General features: G+C 47.5%; 1 protein-coding gene across 1 annotated transcript in view; it reads left to right on the top strand.

Moving 5' to 3' along the window:
• Positions 1-12414, top strand: part of LOC113460472 (uncharacterized) — a 28165-nt gene extending 15751 nt beyond the window's left edge. Inside the window, exons 13-27 of the mRNA XM_074559662.1 lie at positions 908-1053; positions 2277-2404; positions 3613-3745; positions 3964-4096; positions 4535-4687; positions 5437-5563; positions 6022-6236; positions 7220-7382; positions 7509-7591; positions 8298-8458; positions 9197-9335; positions 10171-10349; positions 10440-10518; positions 11016-11153; positions 11878-12414. Coding sequence (XP_074415763.1) covers positions 908-1053; positions 2277-2404; positions 3613-3745; positions 3964-4096; positions 4535-4687; positions 5437-5563; positions 6022-6236; positions 7220-7382; positions 7509-7591; positions 8298-8458; positions 9197-9335; positions 10171-10349; positions 10440-10518; positions 11016-11153; positions 11878-11921 — 2021 coding nt within the window. The 3' untranslated portion in view covers positions 11922-12414. The remainder of the gene's footprint in view (positions 1-907; positions 1054-2276; positions 2405-3612; positions 3746-3963; positions 4097-4534; positions 4688-5436; positions 5564-6021; positions 6237-7219; positions 7383-7508; positions 7592-8297; positions 8459-9196; positions 9336-10170; positions 10350-10439; positions 10519-11015; positions 11154-11877) is intronic.
• Positions 12415-13271: the final 857 nt, after the last annotated feature.

Below are 13271 nucleotides of genomic sequence, written 5' to 3'. Positions count from 1 at the left end.
TCCAGGGCTTTCATCTCCAAATCAGTGGAGGGCTTGTCAGAACCCTGCTGCCAACGAGCAGCTGGGCCTTTCTGCATCTCTGGCTGAATGGGTGCTGCAGGAGATGCTCTCATGCTGTGTTGGTGCAGGCTGGCCCCACTGTTGGGGAAGATGAAACAGGAAAACCTTATCAATATAATTGCCTGGCAAAAGATTCTGAGAATATGGAAACTATAAGCAAGATTGAAATGAAGGCAAGCTTTGAGATCCCTCAGTTACTGAACAACTGGAAAACAATGGTGTGGCTGCTGAAGGTGATCCCCTTTGGATGGAACAACACCCTCTGCTTGCAGACAGGCCCAAGGGTCAGAGCAGACCCTGCCAGCTTGGCAGAAGGGGCCCAAAGAGGAGTTTTTAGGGTTTAAAATGTAACACAGGATGGTGATGTAATGATTCTTATAGGCTGTATGGAAATGCTGTAGGATTTGTATCTTGTACTAGATTGGTTAGTGAGAATCAGAATATTCAACACAGAAGAAGATTTATTGTATTGCAATGGGAACCTCGCTCTCTTATCATCTCATCCTCTCTCTCTCTCATCCTCTCTCCTCCTCTCTTCTCTCAGCCTGCTCTGAGCTGTGGCTGGCAGCTCCCAGCAGGGCCCTGCACCCAGGCCCTTTGCAATGAACCCCAAGTTCCAAGCCCTGGCTGCAGAGATCTCACATCTCCATCCACCCTGACCATCCTACCCCCAGCTGCCTGGCCTGTGGCTCAGCTCTGCCCTGGAAAAGGGGCACAGGCTCCAGCAGTGTCACTGAAATGAGCAGTGGGATTTGATAAAGAGTCCAGAGCACAGGAGCTGCTCCTTCCCAGCCAGCACGGTTGTTCCAGGCTGTATTCCCTCTCTAAATCCAACCTCCTCTCCCAGGTGCCACCAGCTGTACCTGCCATGGGCTCAACAGGGCTTTCCAGCAGTCAGATGCCTCCTGCATCTGCCGGGCGGGTTATGTTTACTATGATGAGAGAGGAAAGAAAGACTCTGACAGCAACAGCGACCAGGATTGCCGACCTCAGGTAAAATCAGTCTCCAAACCAAAATTTTTGTGTGATGTGCAGGAAAAGGGGAGTGTTCAGGCCTTAAGCTAAGCCAAGCAAATATCTCAGATGCTTTATTGGCCTTTTGTTATAGGAGGTTTTCTTTTCCAGGATCTTGTGAGGTTAAATTTAAATTCCCAAGGGATGGAAGTAAAGGATCCTTCCATGCCAGGGCAGTGGGAACAGTACAGTGTTTCATGTGGATGACAGATCCAGGAACTTAAACCTCATTTAATATGAAGTTCTTTTTTAGAACTGTCATGGGCAGGGAGACACTAAAACCAATCCCTTGTGAACCATGCAGTGAAGATGTGAGCCAAACTCACCCCTCCTACCCATGCAGAAGATAATAAAAAGAAATCACATAATCTAAAAACTCAGAGGTCCCAGCTCTAACGCATTCAAAATTCCTTCAAAAATCCCCATAGTGTGTTTTCTTGATGGTTTCCTGGTTGGATTGCCTTTATGTGGAATGTTGGATTGCCTTTTTGTGGAGTTTTGGGTTGCCTTTTTGTGGAATGTTGTGCTGCCTTTATGTGGAATGATGGACTGCCTTTATGTAGAATGTTGAGTTGCTTTTATGTGGAGTGTTGGATTGCCTTGATGATGCAGAATGTTGGATTGTCTTGATGGGGAATGTTAGGTTGCCTTTACGTGGGATGCTGGATTGCCTTTATGTGAAATGTTGGATTGCCTTTATGTGGAGTGTTGAATTGCCCTTACATGGGACGTTGGGTTGCCTTTTTGTGGAATGTTGGATTGCCTTGATGTGGAATGTTGGGTATGTGGAATGTTGGATTGCCTTCACATGGAATGTTGGTTTGCCCTTACCTGAGATGTTGGATTGCCTTTATGTGGAATGTTGGGTTACCTTTACATGGAATGTTGGGTTGTGTTTGTGTGGAATGCTGGATTGCCTTTCTGTGGAGTGTTGGACTGCCTTTATGTGGAATGTTGGGTTACCTTTACATGGAATGCTGGATTGTCTTGTGTGGAATATTGGATTGCCTTTACGTGGAATGCTGGGTTGCATTGATGTGAAATGTTAGATTGCCTTGATGAGAAATGTTGGGTTGCCTTGATGTGGAATGTTGGATTGCTTTTATGTAGAATGTCTGAAGCGCAGCAGTGGGGACAAAGAGAACTCAGCTGCGGCCTGGAAGCTGCAGCCCTGGGGCCCATGTGTGTGTGTTCCCCTGCAGGTGGACGAGCTGTGTGCCCCCGGGCAGGTCCGGCTGGCGTCCACGCGCCGCTGCGCCGCCCCCGAGCGCCACGACTGCGCCCCCACCTGCGGGCCGGCCGGAGGGGAGCTCCACGCACAGCTGGGCATGTGAGTCACCACAGAGCCACACAGAACTGCCACAGAGCCACCACAGAGCCACCACAGAGCCACACAGAACTGCCACAGAGCCACCACAGAGCCACCACAGAGCCACCACAGAGCCACCACAGAAACACCACACAACAACCACAGAACTGCCGCAGAGCCATCACAGAACCACTGCACAGCCACCACACAACCAGCACACAACCACCACAGAGCCACCACACAACCAGCACAAAACCACCACAGAGCCACACAGAACTGCCACAGAGCCACCACAGAGCCACCACACAACCAGCACAAAACCACCACAGAGCCACCACAGAAACACCACACAACCACCACAGAACTGCCACAGAGCCACCACAGAGTCACCACAGAACCAGCACAGAACCAGCACAGAACCACCATGCAGCCACCATAGAGCCACCACAGAAACACCACATAACCACCACAGAACTGCCACAGAGCCACCACAGAACCACTACACAACAACCCCAGAACCACCACACAACCACCACAGAAACACCACATAACCACCACAGAACTACCACAGAGCCACTACAGAACCACCACACAGCCACCACACAACCACCACAAAGCCACCAGGCTGAAGGGAACTTCACCATCACTGAGTCCAGCCCAGCACTGTGTTGTGGTTTAGGGCAAATCTGGGAGAAAATTTTAAAGGGTTTTTTTTTTTTAATATAGAGAGCAAATGTAAGGAAAAGAAAAAGCACAGACCAGGGATTTTCTCTGTTCAGTGTCATAGTTTGATATGGGAGGAATTTAGGGAAGTGATGCAAAAGCTTTTTGTGTAACTGACAGTCTGTTGAACCACAGGCACCTTTCAGGGAGTTGTAGAGTGATGAGGTCACCCCTGAGTCTCCTTTTCTCCAAGCTAAATCTGGTGTGTCAAAATCATACTCTGATCCTTTCAAGCATTTTCCTGGAGCTGAGCTTTAGGGAGGGGTGTAGTGCTCTGTCACAGGGCTGGAGGTGGTCTCTGCTAACCAAGCACTGCTAGTGGGGTGTCACATTTTGGCCTTGAAGGGCAGGCATGGTGTTGATGAGGTGTACAGGGAGTTTGCTCCATCCTTTTCCCCATGGATACAGAGTAGGATCATCCACTCTGTGGGCTGTGACACACTGGGGGTCTGTTTTAGCTCTTTGCTGAGGGATCAGGACTGACCAAGGATTTGTCCCTTTTGCAGATGTCACTGCAAGCAGTACGTCTCTGCTGAGGAGCTCTGTGACCAGCTGTGCCTGCTGAGAGCCCCACGCATCTCCCTGGCCTTTGGCACCCACAGGGAGCTGCTGCTGAGGGTGGACGAGGGCCAAGTGAGGGTAGGTGTGGAGGGAGGGATTGCTGTCTAAATGTGCACGTCTGGGAGAGCCCAGAAATCACCACGGGGTGAAGGAACTCATCCAGGGGAGGTTAAGCTTGCTGCATTACAGAGAAACAACAATTCCTGAATTACAGAGGAAAAACTCCTTTTACATCTGCACTGAAAGTTGACCACAAACCAGGGTTGATTAAATTGAGTTCTCTCTGCTTCTCACAGGAGGTTTCAAATGTTCTGGGTCCTGATGAGCACCTACAGAGCAGCCAAAGGGTGCATTTGGTTCTGTTCAGCCCCCAGGGAGTGCTGGGTTTCATTGTCTCCAGCACAGAAGTTCTGGATGCATTTCTCATGGGTAAGACTTGAGAGAGAACCCAAATTCCAGCACACCAAGCCATCCATTTCCTCCCATGGTGGCACAGCCACTGGACAGTGGCACAGCCATTTCCTCCCATGTTGGCATGGAGGAAATTCATTATTAGATGCTCCAGACTATTTAGAAAACAGGGAAATTCTTGCTCTGTCTGGGAGTAAGCAGTGGGGAATTCACTGGCTGCATGGGTAACTCCCTGGGAAGGGCTCAGATAGAGATTGCAGGATTTTGGATTTCCAAGGAATTAGAAGGGAACTCCATTTAGAGGAAAATCTGTTGGCAGGTGCATGGATTTGGCTTTGTGAGCTGAAACTGCCCGCAGATACAAAAAAAATAATTCTCCTTTGCCGAGGGTTGGGTGTTGTCACATGCTGCTCACTTTGCAGGGTTCATTCTGTTTTTTTCTCTTGCCTGTGGCAGGAGATTTTTCCTCAGATCAGCTGCTGCAGAAAGGGCCCAGAGCCCAGAGGAGCTCCCCCAGAGAGAGCCAGGCCTTGCCCCTCATCCCTAACCCAGTGGTGTGTCTGGAAGCAGGGGACACGATCCTCTTCCAGCTCAGCATCAATGCCCAGGGTGAGTCTGGCTGGGGCTGAGCACATTTGTGTGTCCAGACCTGTTCAGAGCAGTGGTTCCACACTGGGCACCCTGCATGGATCCATCCCTTCTCCTCCAGGCTCCCAGAACTGCAGTATGATCTCTGCCAGGGCCTTACCTGCAGGCTTTCAATTTTTGGCTAAATTTCTATAGAGCGAGATAAAATTGATCCTGTGTTACACAGCTGTGGTGGTGTTCACAGGGGTCTCAGGAGGAGGGAAGAGATGAGGATCTGACTCCATATTTAAAAGGCTTGATTTATTATTTTATGATATATATTATATTCAAACTGTACTAAAAGAATAGAAGAAAGGATTTCATCAGAAGGCTAGCAAGAATAGAAAAGAAAGAATGATAACAAAGGCTTGTGCCTCAGACAGAGTCCGAGCCAGCTGACTGTGATTGGCCATTAATTAGAAACAACCACATGAGACCAATCCCAGATGCACCTGTTGCATTCCACAGCAGCAGATAACCATTATTTACATTTTGTTCCTGAGGCCTCCCAGCCTCTCAGGAGAAAAAAATCTGAAGGAAGCGATTTTTCATCAAACATGTCTGTGACAGACAGCACAAATCTTTGTGGGGCAGTAATTAAACTCAATTAAATGAGCTGACTATAGAAATGAGCTGCTGTAAAAGCAGTTCCACAGCTCTTTGCCAGCCCAGTGCCAGCTTTCCCAGCTGAGGTGGCTCAGAGCTGCTGTCCCTGTGCTGCCCCATCCCAGAGCGTGCCTCCAGCCATTACCCCGTGTACCAGAAGCAGCATCTCTACAACAACAACCCCGGCTGGGATTTCGGACCCTTCCGAAGGCTGGACCACCTGATCCAGGAGACCCAGCTCAACATCTCCTGGTAATACCTGCTGTGGGCAACCTGAGAGTGAGTTTTTGACAGAATCAGCAGGTCTTGGGAGTGAAAACACCAAATTTTGCTGTGTTCAACCATCTTCACAGATGGAGCCTGAAGGAGGCTTGGATCAGCTCCCTGGTCAGAGAGAGAAGCTAGATAAGATTTCCCAGAGTCAGCCTGGGAAGCTTTAGGGAGAGAAAGAATTCTGAACAATCTGCACCTGCTGTTTTGTAATAAGCTGTTTTGTCCATAAGGTTGTTTACCAAAGGGTGGTTTCTTAATTAGCCTATGGTGTTTTAATTAAAGGACCAATCAGGTCCACCTCTAGTGAAGCAGAGTATAAAATCAATGGGTTTATTAATAAAGGGGAATTAGCCTTGTGTGAATGTCTTGAGAGTTTATGTCATTTATTATCCAGACCTGCCCAGTTGTGGTAACCCTTCCTCACTTCTCCCTTCCAGGTTTGCCCATGTGTTCCTGGAGCCTGGCACATTTGTTTTCAGGGACAGCTCCGTTCAGGAACGCTTCCTGATTGTGACAGTGAAGGAGGCCAGCGTGAGCTGTGACCCCAGGGACGCCTCCTTCCAGCCCTCCTCCCTGTTCCAGCTGGCCAGACACGGCATTTTGAAGCAGCAGCATCATCTGAACCTGGCTCCCAACTGGGCTGCTATCACAGGTCCAGCCAAAGCTCTGAGATACCTTCAACCTCCATCCTCACCCATGACCTTTCTTGTCCTTTTTAAATTGTTTAAACAAGAATTTTCTTTGGAAGTGCCACCAAAACACTGCTCTGTCAGCTTTAATTCCTTGCTGCTGAGGAGCTTCCCAAATTTCATTTCTGTCTGGCCAAGGGCCTGCCTGTGCAGGAGCTGAGCTGGGGACAGAGGGAAGTTGCAGTCGTGCTTGTCCCCACGCCCTGTTTGAAGAGTTCAGGTAACCCAGGCCTTTGTTTTCCTTGGCTGGGAAGCAGAAAATGACAGTGTATTTCCATGATAAACCCAGCTGAAATGAAATCCATCATTCCCAAGCTGACTGAAAGCTAAACACGAGGTCAGGTAAGGTCTGTGCTCCAAGGCAGGTGTGGGTGTGAGAGCTGTGCACACACCAATCCTTCAGGGGGAGGCCAGGAAACAACAGAAATGAAAGTGTGGTGTGCAAGCATGATCCTGACACTATAAAATATATATTGTTTATATTTATAGTCATATTTATATTTATATTTATCATTATATTCCTATTTATATTATATTTAGGTTTGCATTTATAATATATTTTACATACTATATTATCTATAGTGTATATTATATATTATATTAGACTATATTATCTATTACCTAGTTATATATTATATATAATATATATAAAGCATATAATATGTATAAAGCATAATGTAATATAATATAATATAATATAATATAATATAATATAATATAATATAATATAATATAATATAATATAATATACTTAATATATATAGTAATGTATAATTATATATTTTTTTATCTATAAAATTTATAAACTGGATCCTTCAGTCCTGAAAACACCTCCTAATCCACCTGCCCCAGCTTCTCCCAGAAGAAGCAGAAGTGAAATGAGTAGGAAAAGTGCTGAAGGTTTTTTGTGTTTCTCACTTCTTGCCCTCCCTCCTGTGTTCCTCAGCAATCCTTTTCATCCTGGGGTTCCTCGTGCTGGTGCTCACCACCCTGGCCATCGTGTTCCAGCCTGCTGGCCCCAAAATCAGCCCCCTGAAGGGCTGGAAGCCACGCTGGAGGAGCCTGGGGGAGCCACACATCCCACCAGAGTACATCCTCCTTAAGGACAGGTGAACACCAGCCTCTGCAGGCTCCTACAAAAAATCTACCCAAGAAACCCATCCTCTGCTTGAGCTGGGGTCTGATCTCCCTGAGAAAAATGAGATGTTCTTCATGTTCTTTGCCATTTTCCCCAGCGTAGAGTTCTATGAGATGCTTGGTCCTCGTGGATCTGGACAAGATGCTGGCTCTGGAGAGAAAGGAGCAGTGCCCGGTGCAGGTGAAGTGCTGGGCCAGCCCCAGGTGTTCTCCCATTGGTTTTTTCCCCACTTCCTCCCCATTTTCTTCTCTCAGGTGCAATATTTTGACACCTGCTGACTCAGCATGTCCTGCACTCTCAGGAGGCCCCACAGGCACTTTGCTGTGTGCACTCCCACAGGCACACACACTTGCACCTGGGTTTATTCCAGGGATTTAACCGCTGTCATGGGGATGGGATGGAGATTTTTCCCTCAAGAGCTGAGAGAGTGAATCCCCAGCCTTGACAAGCCCTTTAAAACAGCAGCGAGTTCAGGTGACAGGTGAAGAAAATAAAGATTTACAAGTGTTTTCCTTGGCTTCGTTTGCTGGTTATTCTGTTCCCTGGAGGCACGGGACTCCTCCTTTGCTTTCTGGGAATGAGTGGGAATTTCGGGACGCTGACAGGGAGCAGAGCCCAGCAGATGGCAGCAGGTGTTGATGCTGGGACAGCTCCGGAGCAGCTCTGCCAGCATGCCGGCAGATTTCTGGACAATTTAGGAGCTGATAGTAACGCTCTGTCATCCTCCCCCTCGCTGGGGAACGAGACCTTCTCTCACATCTCCTGCCTCATCCTCCTCCCTCACAGAACACAAAATTCCCCTGGCCAGGCAACGAATTGTAGGGGAAATAAACTGAAATAACCTCATTTGCAGTGTTTGAGTGTGATCCTTTCCCTGGTGTTTCAGAGCACAGCTTCACCCCCAGGCTCCTGGAGGATTTCAGTGTCCGGACCCTCTATGACAAGCTGGAGGATCAGAATTTGCACTTGGCCTCTCAGCTGGCAAAGCACAGGATGGACGTGCTGGTGTTCCACAGGGGGATCAGCCAGAGGATCCAAAGCCTCATGGTCAGTGGGGAGAGGCATTCGAGGGAAGGGAGCCTTGGAACCATGAAAATCTTAAGATAAATTGTTGCCTGAAGGGAACGTTCATCCAAGGCTGGGTATTACTCCTTTCAGTAGTTTACTTTGGTAGAAAATAAATTTTTTATATGGTTTTATTGATGCCTCAGGTTTAGCTTTTATACTTTTCAGGTTCTGTGCTGCTTTAGTGTGTGGGTCTGGGTTCACATCAGGGGATGTTGAGCTCTGTGCACAGAGCAGGGAGACAAAACAATTCCTGCTCCAGCTGGGCACCAAGGACAAATGATCCAAATCTCAGCCCAGGAGCACAAACCCCGTGGGCTGGAGAGAGAAAAACAAGCAGGGTGGGACTGCAGGGGCTAAAGCTGGAATGGGACAATGAACTGCAAGGTGCAAATGGAGCAGAACTGATCCCAGGGAGAGACCCCGGGAGCGCTCGTGCATTTTGGGGCCATTTTGGGTCATCTTGGGTTCATTTTGGGGCCATTTTGGGTCATCTTGGGTTCGTTTTGTGACCATTTTGGTTCATGTTGGGTGCAGCGCTGGCTGGGCTCTTGTGCTGCCCAAGGTGCCTCCATTGAGGCCTTTTAATAAATTCCTACTTTATTCTTCAACTTTCTCTAGCCACTGTTCTAACTCAGCCTGCTCAAGGCATCATTATTGAGGGGCTGAATGTGGATTTTGGGGTTTGCAGAATATAACACTGCTGCTTTCTGTGAACAGGACATGGTGCAAGCTGTGGACTGGGAAGCCCTGAAAACCTCCAGGCAAGGGATTTGTGGGCAGGAAGCTGCAGAGCAGAGCTGGGCAGCAGTGGGTGCTGAGCTGAAGGATGGGCAGTGGAACAACAACTCCCAGCCAGGTGAGAGGAGCGGGGTGCAGAGCCAGGGACGGGTGCAGCGTGAGGGCAGCAGCAGCACAGAAAGGAAAAGGCTAAAAAAGACCTGACTCATCCTCATGAGAGAGCCCAAAAATTGTTCTGTACAAGCTGACAGGCTGTCTGCACCTGGGCTCAGTGAGAGGAGAGGTCTGGCAGCTCAGGGAAGGGTGTAATGCCTCAGGTTTTAGATTTTCTGTTTTTCAGGTTCTGTGGTGCTTTAGTGGTCTGGGTTCATATCAGGGGATGGTGAGCTCTGTGCACAGAGCAGGGAGACAAAACAATTCCTGCTCCAGCTGGGCACCAAGGACAAATGATCCAAATCTCAGCCCAGGAGCACAAACCCCGTGGGCTGGAGAGAGAAAAACAAGCAGGGTGGGACTGCTTGTTAAAAAGCTAAAGCTGAAATTGGATGCAAATGAACCCAAGATGCAAATGGAGCAGAACTTGTAAAAGTGAGAGACCTCATGACCTCGTGTTCATTTTGGGACCATTTTGGTTCATCTTGGGTTCATTTTGGGACCATTTTGGTTCCTCTTTGGTGCAGTCCTGGCTGGGCTCTTGTGCTGCCCGAGGTGCATCCATGGAGTCCTTCTAATAAATCCCTGCTTTATTCTGTAACTCTGCTCAGCCTCTGTTCTAGGCCAGCCTTCTCAAGGCATCAGGTGAGCACGGAGTAATTTGGAAATGTTGAACAAAATGAGGCATCCTGAGAAATTTCCAAAGAAAGGCTCCTGCTCTTGGTGCTGTTCTGGATTTAATCATGGTTTTCCAGGTGGTTCTAGGGAATCCCACTGAAATTTTGTGTTGGGTTCCTAAGGTTCCCCATGGCAAGAGGTGACAGAGTTGATGAGAGCTGTGGAAGCTCTGCTTGGGAGCCCTCCTGAGAGGAGCAGAGCTGCAAATCCAGGGCAGGAGCCCAAGGTCCCAGCAGAGGCTGCAGTGGGAGCTGTGCCCCCCCTGCCCAGCCTGGCCACTGAGGAGAAACCACAAGGGCAGGTGAGGTGCAGGTGTCTGGGTTTGGGCCGTCTCTCACCTTCCTGGGAGTTTTTCTATTTCTTTAACTTCTGATTCCTTTTTATCCCACAGGATCCTGAGCTGGCTCAGCTCTGGGAGCTGTTCAGCAGGAAAGACGCTTTTTCCAGCCTGCCTGGGCATGAAGAGCGTGGTAAGGGCAGTGCCCCAGGTGTGAGGTGCTTTCAGGAGCTGATTCTGTGCTAGGAGGGTAAAAGGGGGTGTCCATGTTTGCTAACACAGCAAATGCAGAATTACTTTTCTCCATTTATTCTATTTTTACTTTCACATAATTTATTTTTGCTGAGGTGCCAGCTCAGGGCAGCCACTTCTGCCTCCTCTATCATCTGTAGAGAGAGGTCAAGGAGTTTCCATCCTTTCACATCCTTCTCTGCAGGGAGAGAAGTCAAGGAATTTCCATCTCTACAGACCCTTCACACCTTTATATTACATAATATACCTTAATGACCACCTGTAGGGAAGAGTCTGCCTGTCATTATAATAATTAAATGCTAATTTGAGGAGGCCAGGCAGATTCTACACCTTCATTTGTGATCCTCTCAACATTCCCTCTGCCCAGGACAACATTTCCTTCTTGCAGCCATGAGGAACTTCTTCCTTTAGGCTTAAAAATGCCCCAATTGGTTGCAGGTTCAGATCTCCCCTTGGCTTATCTGACTGAGCTGGAGGTGGAGGGTGTGGTGGCAGCTCCCCCCCTTGCCAAGAACCTGTGTGAGATCAAGAAAGCTTTGGTGAATCTGCATCAACCCTCAGCCCTTGGCAATTCAGGTAATTCAGCTGGTTTTTGTTCATGGGTGCTGGTTTAGAGCAGTAAATAAGGTGTGATGGTGTTCACAGGGGTCTGAGGGTGAGGGAAGAGAGGAGGATCTCACTCCATGTTTCAGAAGGCTTGATTTATTATTTTATTATATATATTACATTAAAGCTGTACTAAAAGAATAGAAGAAAGGATTTCATCAGAAGAATAGAAAAAGAAGGAATAGATAACAAAGGCTTGTGGCTCGGACTCTCTGTCTGAGCCAGCTGAATGTGATTGGCCATTAATTAGAAACAACCCCATGAGACCAATCCCAGATGCACCTGTTGCATTCCACAGCAGCAGATAACCATTGTTTGCATTTTGTTCCTGAGGCCTCCCAGCTTCTCAGGAGGAAAAATCCTAAGGAAAGGATTTTCCATAAAAGATGTCTGTGACAATAAAGCAGGAGTTAAATTAAGCAGGATTTCTTCTGAGCTGAACATTTTCCTCCAGCAGCTGCTGAATTTTTTATGCTGTGACACTCAGAGTTTGAAATTAATAACAGTGCGAGGTTGGTGTAATTATGGGAGCATCATTTGCATTATTTTGAAATTCAGATGCAGAGAGTTTGCAAAGGCCTGAAGCTGATCCTGCAGGTCCTGTCCTGGGTTATTCCCTTGGATTTGGCTGTAGTGATGACTGTGGGTATCCACTGAATTTCTAATCTACTTTTATTCTGAATTTCTCTATCAGACAGCAAACACCAAGCCAGCCTGGGGAGCTCAGGCCTCTTCTGATGGATGCCTGGGATGGAGCCCTGCAGCTGGGATAAAGAGGAGCTGCACTCTCAGAGCAGGGACAGGAGCAGGAGGATTTCATGTTCTGCACAGTAAAACAGCCACCAACTCATTCCTGGAGGAGCTGAGCTTATCCTGGGCCATGGATGAGGTTGGGCTGGGGAGGGAGGGGGTGTCTGGGACAGAGCAGCTTTACCTGAGCATCAGAACAGACACAAATTTAATTAAGGATGTGTTTGGTCAAATATGTGATGATGAATCCATATTCTTTTTGCTTAACCTTGACATATTTTCATATTTGCTGTGGATTATCAGTAATTTGTAGGCTGGAGAAGGAGGGTGAAGTTCTTGGTGTCGCTGATTTTGTGGTTTTTGTTGTTAAGCCAATAAAAAAATAAACAGAAGAGCACATGTGCCATCAGAGTCTCGTTTTACCAACGTGTTCTGTGCAACCTCTCTGATGTGAAGGATATTTGTGAGTTTTCCAAGCATTTTAGAGCCATCCTTTTAAGGCTTGCCCAGCACCCCTACATGGCCTGTGCATAATACACTCAGTTCTGCTGGCAGAGACCTCAAAGGTCTCTACAAATCTGATTTTCCTGAGCAAAGATACACTGAAACTATTCCTGCAGGGAGAGCTGCTGGTGTCCAGTGCTGTGAGCCTGATTTTAATGTTTTAATATCCCCTCCTGCCATTCTGCAGGTCACTGTGGTTGCCTGTTGGGGAACGTGGCATTGAAAAAACCCATCCTTTCTTTATTTTTTAGGTTTTCAGGATTGTTTTCATAAAAATCCTCCATGAAGGTAAGAATCTCTCTGACACCCAAGGGAAACCTGGTCCCCAAGAGGTGACAAAGTTATCTCTGGGCCTTGTGGCTCCAGATCCTATTTGTAAAAGGCAGGGTGGAAGGCAGCTGTAAATAAAATAAATCAAATTGTTATTGTAGCAATATTTCCATGAGTAAATTTGTTTGGTTTAAACCAAACCAAAGATACCCATGGGGAATTTTGCTCGAAGTTTTTTTCCCCCAATCTTGTTTCCTTAACTTCAGTTGTAGGCAAAAAAAATCAATTTTGAAATATTTTGGGTCTTTTTTTTTTTTGCCCCACAAACCCAAAGGATATCAATGCAAAGACCAGAGTTTATTTTAACAGTTCATTGGCAAGATCTAATAAAAAGAGGGGTGGTGCAAGCATTGGGTTTATTGCATTTGTGAAGTATTTGCTGCTGACTGCTCATTTTCCAGAGTGGGAGCTCCTGAATGCCCAGCACAGTCTGGAGTAGCAGTGAAGTGTCAGGAGAGCTCCCTGGAACTGCTGATAAGGGACATGGAGTGCAGGGTCAATTAA

The sequence above is a fragment of the Zonotrichia albicollis genome, chromosome 27, assembly GCF_047830755.1.
Source record: "Zonotrichia albicollis isolate bZonAlb1 chromosome 27, bZonAlb1.hap1, whole genome shotgun sequence".
Lineage (NCBI taxonomy): Eukaryota > Metazoa > Chordata > Aves > Passeriformes > Passerellidae > Zonotrichia > Zonotrichia albicollis.
The sequence above is the reverse complement of the archived record's forward strand: the minus strand, read 5'-3'. Positions and strand labels throughout refer to the sequence as shown.